General features: G+C 39.9%; 1 protein-coding gene across 1 annotated transcript; it reads right to left on the bottom strand.

Moving 5' to 3' along the window:
• Window positions 1-6,482: 6,482 nt before the first annotated feature.
• On the bottom strand, window positions 6,483-7,125 carry LOC126059236 (cytochrome c oxidase subunit NDUFA4-like). Its single transcript, XM_049854868.1, has 2 exons — window positions 7,074-7,125; window positions 6,483-6,709 (listed from the first exon to the last, which is right to left on the bottom strand). Exons 1-2 carry the CDS (start codon window positions 7,123-7,125, stop codon window positions 6,483-6,485), a joined length of 279 nt encoding a protein of 92 aa, XP_049710825.1.
• Window positions 7,126-10,647: the final 3,522 nt, after the last annotated feature.

Here is a 10,647-nt window from a genome sequence, read left to right as displayed (position 1 = left end):
ATCCAAGTCTGTGCTGACCCAGAAGGCAGTCGTACCTGTGAATCTTCGAAATGTGGCTAGTATGACTGATGCACTGAATTTTTAATTCTATTTAATTTTAAATAATTGAAATTTAACTATTAAAATGGAAATACTGTGAAATATTTTCCATTAAACACAATCTCATTGTTTGGAAGGATTACATTTCCCTTTAACTGTTGAATTGGGTAAGATATTATTGTTGTATCGTAGTGAGTGTTTTGGGTGCATGTATTGTTTCTAGAGTTACACAAGGACACGTCACTGATTTTCTTGATGTGAATGGATTGATTCAATTTGAATATCTTTTTCTACTCACCTGTAAGTAATGTGCCCATTTGAATATTTTATGCAGACAGTATGAGTTACACTGATAATGTCAATCATACTTGACAATTAAATTGATATATTTACTATGTTAATCATCTTATAATAAAATTAAGGAGCCCTTGTGATGCACTGGTTAAGTGCTGGGCTGCTACCTGAAAGATCAGCTGTTCAAATCCACCAGTTGCTCCGAGGCAGAAAGAGGTAGAGTCTGCTTCAGTAAAGATTTCAGCCTTGGAAATCCTATGGGGCAGTTCTATTCTGTCCTATAGGGTCGTTATGAGTTGGAATCGAAGGCTGTGGGCTTGGTTTAGTTTTGACTGGATAATAAAATTATATTTTAGTTAAAAAGTACGTATGGACACATCTTAAATGTAAAGCAAACACGTGGCACTGATGGAGATAGCGGTGGAGATGCAGAAGCCAGCCGTGTGGCTGGACAGTGAAGGGAAACCAGACCTGGAGAAGGCGTGTCACAGATTTCACCAGGAGCAGCATTTGCCATTTCCTGAGCAGAGCAAAACAGAAAAGTTGTCTCATTTGTTGGGTGAAAAAACTTTAAGATGACAAAGTTTAAGAGACATTTTCAGAAAATAGCAAATTTGATAAGAAATTTCCTTTCAGAAATAAAAAGAATCAATGAAAATGAGGAGGCTAGAAGTTCAAATTCAGGGTGCCAGCTTCCAGGAAAGGCTTTCTCTCTCTGTCAGCTCTAGGGGAAAGTCCTTGTCATAAAGCTTCCCCTGATCTAAAAGATTCTTCCCCCATGTGTCTGTCAGTTTATCGTACTCTGGGGGCTTCTGTGTTGCTGTGATGCTGGAAGCTATGCCACTGGTGTTCAGATACCAGCAGGGTCACCCATGGAGGACAGGTTTCAGCTGAGCTTCCAGACGAAGAAAGACTAGGAAGAAGGACCTGGCAGTCTACTTCTGAAAAGCATTAGCCAGTGAAAATCTTATGAATAGCAGCGGAACATTGTCTGATACAGTGCTAGAAAATGAGCCCCCCAGGTTGGAAGGCACTCAAAAGATGACTGGGGAAGAGCTGCCTCCTCAAAGTAGAGTCGACCTTAATGACATAGATGGAGTAAAGCTTTCAGGACCTTCATTTGCTGATATAGCACGACTCAAAATGAGAAGAAACAGCTGCAAACATCCATTAATAACCAGAAACTGGAATGTATGAAGTATGAATCTAGGAAAATTAGAAATTGTCAAAAGGGAAATGGAACCCATAAACATCATATCCTAGGCATGAGTGAGCTGAAATGGACTGGTATTGGCCATTTTGAATCGGACAATCATATCACAATAGTAGAGCAGCTAAAGCAAAAAGAAGAATTGATGAAGTAAAAGAACTGAACAGAAGATTTCAAAGGGTGTCTGGAGAAGACAAAGTAAAGTATTATATTGACATGTGCAAAAAGCTGGAGATGGAAAACCAAAAGGGAAGAATACGCTTGGTGTTTCTCAAGCTGAAAGAACTGAAGAAAAAATTCAAGCCTCAAGTTGCAATAGTGAAGGATTCTATGGGGAAAATATTAAATGACGCAGGAAGCATCAAAAGAAGATGGAAGGAATACACAGTCATTATACTGAAAAGAATCAGTCGATGTTCAACCATTTCAAGAGGTGGCATATGATCAGGAACCGATGGTACTGAAGGAAGAAGTCCAAGCTGCTCTGAAGGCATTGGAGAAAAACAAGGCTCCAGGAATTGATGGAATATCAATTGAGATGTTTCAACAAACAGATGCAGTGCTGGAGGGGCTCACTCACCTATGCCAAGAAATATGGAAGACAGCTTCCTGGCCAACTGACTGGAAGAGATCCATATTTATGCCTATTCCCAAGAAAGGTGATCCAACTGAATGTGGAAATTATAGAACAATATCATTAATATGATACGCAAGCAAAATTTTGCTGAAGATCATTCAAAAGCGGCTGTAGCAGTATATTGACAGGGAACTGCCAGAAATTCAGGCCGGCTTCAGAAGAGCATGTGGAACCAGAGACATCATTGCTGATGTCAGATGGATCCTGGCTGAAAGCAGAGAATACCAGAAAGATATTTACCTGTGTTTTATTGACTATGCAAAGGCATTCGACTGTGTGGATCATAACAAACTATGGATAACACTGCAAAGAATGGGAATTTGAGAACACTTAATTGTGCTCATGAGGAACCTGTACATAGATCAAGAGGCAGCTGTTCGGATAGAACAAGGGGATACTGACTGATTGGTTTAAAGTCAGGAAAGGTGTGTGTCAGGGTTGTATCCTTTCACCATACCTATTCAATCTGTATGCTGAGCAAATAATCCAAGAAGCTGGACTATATGAAGAAGAACGGGGCATCAGGACTGGAGGAAGACTCATTAACAACCTGTGTTATGCAGATGACAGAACCTTGCTTGCTGAAAGTGAAGAGGGCTTGAAGCACTTACTAATGAAGATCAAAGACCACAGCCTTCAGTATGGATTGCACCTCAACATAAAGAAAACCAAACTCCTCACAACTGGACCAATAAGCAACATCATGATGAACGGAGAAAAGATTGAAGTTGTCAAGGATTTCATTCTATTTGGATCCACAATCAACAGCCATGGAAGCAGCAGTCAAGAAATCAAAAGACGTATTGCATTGGGTAAATCTCTTGCAAAGGACCTCTTTAATGTGTTGAAGAGGGAAGATTGTCACCTTGAAGACTAAGGTGTGCCTGATCCAAGCCATGGTATTTTTAATCACATCATATGCATCTGAAAACTGGACAATGAGTAAGGAAGACTGAAGAAGAAATGACGCCTTTGAATTGTGGTGTTGGCCAAGAATATTGAATATACCATGGACTGCCAAAAGAAGGAACAAATCTGTCTTGGAAGAAGTACAACCAGAATGCTCCTTAGAGGCAAGGATGGTGAGACTACGTCTTACATACTTTGGACATGTTGTCAGGAGGGATCAGTCCCTGAGAAGGACATCATGCTTGGCAGAGTACAGGGTCAGCGGAAAAGAGGAAGACCCTCAACAAGGTGGATTGACACAGTGGGTGCAACAATGAGCTCAAACATAAAAATGATTGTAAGGATGGCTCAGAACTGGGCAGTGTTTCGTTCTGTTGTGCATAGGGTCGCTATGAGTCAGAACTGACTTAACTGGACCTAACAACAACAACAACAACAAGTGATTCTCAGCACAGGAATCCTGGGTCCAAAGGAAATGCTCCCCTCCTGGTTCTTCATTCTTGGTGGTAGGAGGTCCCTCTGTCTCTCTGCTGGCTTCTTTTTTATATCTCAAAAGGGACTGACTCAAAATAAAATCTAATTGTATAGATTAAGTCCTGCCTCATTAACATGATGCCTAATCCTGCCTCATTAATTTCCTAGAGGTAGAATTTACAACACATAGGAAAATCACATCAGATGACAAAATGGTGGATAATTATACAATACTGGGAATCATGGTCTAACCAAGTTGACACACATTTATGGGGGACACGATTCAATCCATAACATTTCATCAGATAAGTGCAAGAATTTCTGTTGAAATTGAAACTTCTCATGATCAATAATAATGATTTCATAATCAATAGTAATAATTTTATACATTTTTATAACATGATTTATATGCAGAATATTTAAATTGTGATGAACAGCATTATGCAAATTGGCTAAAGAAACTATAAAAATTAAAAAATGCTTTGTTTTCATTGATATTGATAAAACATAAGGGTAAATTTAAAGTTGCTTTTCCGTTTATGCAATATCTTTTTGAATTAAATTTTAATATACTGAGTTGATACAAGGGTTAGTGAATTTACTTAACGTGGACAGTTTTATAAGTGATTTGCTTTTGATTCAAGCCAAAATCAGTTCTTTTAAAAAGATGAACCAGTTTTGCTAATGTGGATATGAATATTGGGGGAAACAATTTTTTGGTATTTGATTCAGTTATTGGAAAACTTTTAAGTGTATTTGGAATATGTGAGTATGCAGATCTACTTTTTCAAAACCTATAAATTTTACTAAATCTAAATAACTGTTTTTGATGAAAACTGAAATGTGATGTAAGTATAAAATACATACATTGATTCTGAGGATTTCTTACAAAACAAGAGGGTTAAATGGTTCATTAATTTTTTTTGTATTGATTATATGGTGAAATGATAATATTTTGGAAATATTGAGTTAAATATATTGTTAAAATTAATTTCACTTGTTTCTTTTATTTTTTAAACTGTGATTACTAGAAATTTAAACTTACATTTGTGGCTTGTATTATGTTTCTATTAGACAGTGCTGACCCAGTTAAATCCTATTATTCTTTGTTTGCTTTTACTGTCATTGATGTTTCAGATTGGTTTAATGAAAAATCAGCCTTCCTTCTTCAATTAGGAAGACTTTCCAGGGGTCTTCCCTGAGTTATTTTAAGCTGAGAAAAGTACCTAATTAGCATAACCCATATGCTGTAACTGCTAACTAAATTTCTAATACCCACAATATGTGTCCTGGCTTTGCTTTGTTTTGTTATACTATGTTGGTGCTCTTAAATTGAAGGCTAACCCTGTAATTTTTTCCCCCAATACAGTATTATGGTTATATAAAAACAAAACCCAAATCCATTGCCATTGAGTCATAGCAACCCTAAAGGACAGAGTAGAACAGCCCCATAGGGTTTCCAAGGTGTTTCTGGTGGATTCGAACTGCTGACCTTTTGGTTAGCAGTAGTAGCTCTTAACCACTACTCTACCAGGGTTTCCTATGGTTATATATATACACCAAAATGAAGCAGGTGTGTGTCTTAGATCTGGGTCAACACTATCTCACTCTACTTACTTGAGTGTATGGATTCTAATATTTAATCATAACTTTCTATCATGGTAAATAGAAAGATCAGTTGTGATCTGAACTATATTCATCTTGACTATCTACCATTTTTAGATTTGCCATATAGTTCCCAGCTATTCCACTTCTATTGCGTTCCCTGCAATGTGTTAGCTGAGAATGGATGGTAGGGTTTGCTCCTAGGATATTAGGATCAATAGCCTGCAGGAGAGCTTGCAGATTTTTATAGAGATTATCTCCCTGAGGTTTGGGAAGGTCTTGAGGAGAATGGACCTGTGATCGTTTTCTTTTTGAGTTCAGTTCCTGACTCTCAGTAGTGGTTACAAGTCTGATTGGAACTGAGCATTTCATACCCTTGTCATGGCCAGGATGAACCACAGTGCATATCTAGGGGGCATTTCTTGGTCACATCTCTTCTTGATGTGTTATGATCTCTGTCATTTGACCAGTGGGAATGCAGAAGGAAAACTAAGAGTTTCTGATATCCATATTCTTTCATGGAGGGAGTTCACAGGTTGACTATGCATCCTGACAAGAAGAAAGTCTTTGGAATGACAGTGAGATCAGAGTACCAGGCTGACAGAGAGTCTGCTGACCATAAAGTTGGTAGAGTCACCAAACAGAAAACATGAAACCTAGTGTGGGGCAACTGGTGCATCTATTGCACAGTAAATTTGTCTTTTACTGAAGGGCCCATACTATTTTAGAGGTCATACTGCTCTTGGTTGGGATTGAGAGACACAATTGCCGAGAGAGAAGGAGATGACAGTTGCAATAATCCACCTGAGGCTACTATACAATTGGCCGTAATTTTTCTGTTGTCAATAAGCAAAGCAAGTATGACTTACCTTTCTTTTTTTCTATACATATCTCAAGATGTAGGTTCATTCTATGACTTCATTTTCTCTTTGAGATTCCTGCAGTTAAGTCAAACTTGATTTAATATCTGTAAGGAGTCCCTGGATGGCACAAAGGGTTAAGCACTCAACTACCAGCAGAAAAATTGGCAGTTCAAACCCACCCAGAAGCACCTCAGAAGACAGGCCTGGTGATCTGCTTCCAAAAGCCAGTCTTGAAAATCCTTTGGAGCAGTTCTACTCTGCATACATGGGTCGGTCATCATGAGTCTAATCAACTCGATGGCAACTAACAACAATGACAAAATCTCCATAAGAAGATGTTGTGGGGAGAGGGCAAGACTTGCACCTATCTCGCCCTCTCTCTCTCTTCCTTTAAATTCTAATAGTTTATTTCCTGAACCATAGCTATTGAGTTCAGAGAAGATTTTAGCATTCAGTAATGTGCAGGTGGCTTCTGGAAGGCCTTTATTCTAAGTGGTTTTATAGGGAAACATTTCATGTAGAATGCAGGGCCTTCTTTCTTCAGTTTGCTGTAATCCACAATCACTGAGTAGAAGTTGTATTGATCATTGGCACCCAGCTTGTTCCATGGTTCTGGGTTATTCTTTCTGTCCCAGCTGACGTCTGGATTAAACAATGCCAGCTGCAAGACATAGAGTGCTGCTTCAGTACCTCATAGTGACTCTATAGGACAGAGTAGAACTATCTCATAGGGTTTCCAAGGAGTGGCTGGTGGATTCGAACTGCCAGCCTTTCTGGTTAGCAGCTGAGCTCTTAACCACTGAGCTACCAGGGCTCCTTCAGTACCCCCATCTCCAATGAATCCGAAGGTATCAAGCTTAGGTGCTTCTCATCTGATCGAGGATCTAGCAGAGCACGTTTGTGGCAGAGGCCTCAGGTCCGGAAGGAGAGAACAAGAGAACAAAGTTGGCAGGCCGGGGACCTAGCATTCTTTGCCCCTGCACCTGTCTTAAGGTCACTCTAGACCTCTTCTGCCTTGAGGATGTCTCTGGATGATACCTACCTTGGTGACTCACTGGCGTTTCTGGCCACTGTGCTGTCATTGTCATCTCCATGATCTTTGTGCTTGCAGAGCCCATTTCTTATTAAATTTCACACAAGCAGGAAACGATGATTTAAACTAGATTTGTGAAAAAGCTAAAGGAAATTCACGGTGATCATCTTAACCAGTAACCAGCTGCCATCAAGTCAATTCTGGCTCATGACGAATGTGTATCAGAGTAGAACTGTGTTCCACGGGGTTTTCAACGTTTGATTTTTTGGAAGTAGATCTCCAGGCTTTTCTTCAGAGGCACCTCTGGGTGGACTCAAACCTTCAACCTCTCGGTTAGCACCTGAGTGTGTTAACCGTTGGCACCAGCCAGGGACTCCTCTTTCATCTTAGATGACAAAACCACATTTGGACTAAACCGTCATCACCTGACCTCAGTTCGTTCTGTGTTTGCTACAATATGCCATCCCATATCTGCTACATTCCTCAGACAAGTTTGAAATACACTTTGGAACTTTTGTAAATTGTACTTACTTACATTACAAAACAAGTAATCCCTGGCCATTGGATAGTATATTGGATATCTTATGTGCTTCCACACATACTACCTCACTTATGTCCTCGTAATATGTGAATTAATCGAGCCGGCTATTACTTGTGCCATTCTGCAGTTGGGTAAGTTAAGGCTCAGAAAGGCGGCACAAGTAAAAATTGGCAGAGCTAATTATGGGCACCAGAACGTGCACTTTTACTTTGATTCAGATGTCCAATAAGACTTAAACCTGGTGGGAAAATGAGCTCTGATTTTAATATAAAGATTTTCTTTACTAGGTTCATGGACTTAGAGGCGTAGGCAGTGGAATTGTAACTATGTTACTTTATCTTGACTGAATTGATTTTAAAAAACCTACAAGGGGTTTGGGTCCCTCTGAATTCTCCGGTTTCATGAATCCTGAGAAACGGGGCCACAAAGGGTTAAAATGAGAAACAAAACAAAATTATCTGAGATTTTTCAACCAAGAGCATGAAAACAATGTGGTCTAAGAGCAATTTTTACCTTCCAGAGGGCAGATGACAACTGACTCATTCCATGGTTTAACACTAATTACGCATTTTCTTTTTTAATGGTCTCCTTCCGAGGCAAAATTCGGTGCCTGCCTGATCTGAAGCAAGTCCACACCAATCAATATCAATCTGCTGCCAAACGTTATTAAATATCTCTTTGATACCTATTTACAACTCAGAAAATCATTTCACTGCCAAGGAATTGTAAATGTGTGAAAAGCCCCTCTGACAGCTTACCTCACTCACTGTCTGCGGCCCGGCGTCTGGGTGCCAACGCCAGGAGACTAAGATGAAGGACATAATTAAGGAAACATATGAAGCCTGGCACTGGGTTTGAGATTAATTAGCTGTGCGTCAATAATCTCATCAATATCCGATTAACAAATGACACATTGCCCAATGAAATGTATTGATTCATGCACACTCCTCACTGTTAATAAATTGAAGCTGCTTTGCTAAATGAGAAAGCTGACAAAATAATAGGTTACGAACACTGGCCTGCTGTTGTGATAAAAAACATAAAATTAGCCTGAAGTATACAGCGCTTAATTTAGGAGGACTGCCACTCCACTTATGAAGCTTGTTAATGAATGACACCAGAAGGGGAAAAGAGGTTTATGGATACGTTCCTCAAAAGGACTAGAGGAATTTCCCAAGGGCAAGCATTTGAAAAGCAGAATATGCATACAGATGGCCTTAAGCCTGAAAGCTTTTCTTAGTTGGTGTGTAGGAAAAAAACATGCTTTATTTCTTGTTTTTTTAGGGACAGGGTTTTAATAACTAGAGTTGTTCTGAGTGTTGGACGTATCTAGTTGGTGTTTATCCACAGGAGAGCACGTGGAACCCGGCCTTTTTTTTTTTTTAATGGAGAAGGTAGTAACTGCTTTTAAACAAATCCAATCACGTGCAAACAGTGGGCAGTGTGTGTGTGTGTATGTGTGTATGTATACATGTGTATGTGTGTGTATGAGGTGTGTGTGTGTTCATTTGCACTTCCTGTGCAGACCATTAAGCTGGTAATTACTGTGTTCCCACACAGTGTCACCGTTGATGGTCCCTGTCTGTACCTCACACCACTGTTACACTTCCTTTCTTACCTACCTACATTGGCTTCTCTTGGGTCCCATTTTCTGAGGTAAGCGTTTCCAAGCCAGGCAAGATAGTTCTGCTGTTGTGAAGGCTACAGCAATTATAATTTATTTTTCTCTTTAGCCCAAGACAGAGAGGTGGTAATAGTGTTGGGCAGGTGGGGGAAAAAAGTGATAATGGTGAAGGTGAGCGCTCGATACATGCTGAGGACCCACTGGGACTGTGGTCAGGAAAAGCAGGAATCCCGCCGATGGGTGAGAGGAGAAGGCTCTGCTAATGAGGGGCTGCTTCCACGGCTCCACAGCTAAAGAAGTCCACAGAGTCTGCCCCTGGGACACTTAGGGAATGTCCCCAGGAGCGCTGGTGGGTGAGAACCCCCCAGGAGAAGACACTGGTTAAGAAGATGAAAACATCGGCTTGCAGAAAATGTTTTCTCATAACTTGCAGTCCTAAGAAAACAATAAGGAAAGGAGTAAGAGCTCATTAACTCCTAGGGGTCATTAGAGCATTACTTAGAGGAAGCTTGAATTAACGAGAAGCTTATTACCCAGAATGTTCAAGTAAGTGGATACCCCTCCCGTTCATACACTGCCCTTCAAGGAGGAATCAACTACACATAGTCCCCAAATTGACAAGCTTCCGTTATGACCACTCTGTCCCAAGTCGGTTCTGACATAAGCCGAATGCCTTTTTTTTTTAGTTTTCGTTATTATTGCCTTTTGTTAGCAGTATCTTTATAAACCTGATCTTTGAACATCTGTAAATGAACATCTGAGAATAACATCAGCAAATTACATGTTGCAACATTGTATGTAGTACGTATTACTAACCATAAGATAAAAAACAAAAAGACCACGATTGTCTAAGTTCGGTTCAACGTTACTCGAATACGTTTCAAGTCAGGAACTACTTACTTAAGAAAATAAGTGGCTGTCAGGGAATTATTTAAAATATGCAATGTTTTTGGATGACTCTGGAGGGCATTATGCTGAGTGAAACAAGTCAATCACAAAAGGACAAATACTGTATGAAACCATTATTATGAAAGGGTTTACACAAAGAAAGAAACAATCTTTAATGATTACAAGGGATGGTTACTGGGGAGGGAAAAATACTAACTAGACAACAGATAAGTGGTAAGTTTCATGAGGGGTAAGACTATACACAATGCTGAGGAGGCCAGCACAAGTTGACCAAGGCAAGGTCATGGAAGCGTCATAGACTCGTCCAAACTCCCTGAGGGACCAAATTACTGGAGGGTTATGGGGACCATGGTCTGAGGGGACATCTAGCTCAACTGGTGTGACATAGTTTATAAAGAAAACGTTCTACATCCTGCTTTGGTGAGTAGAGCCTGGGGTCTTAAAAGCTTGTGAGTGGCCATCTAAGATACTCCACTTGTTCCACCCCTTCGAGAGCAAGGGAGAATGAA

This window comes from Elephas maximus, chromosome 1 (genome assembly GCF_024166365.1).
Source record: "Elephas maximus indicus isolate mEleMax1 chromosome 1, mEleMax1 primary haplotype, whole genome shotgun sequence".
NCBI lineage: Eukaryota > Metazoa > Chordata > Mammalia > Proboscidea > Elephantidae > Elephas > Elephas maximus.
Note: the sequence above shows the minus strand (reverse complement) of the source record. Positions and strands in the feature narration are given on the sequence as shown.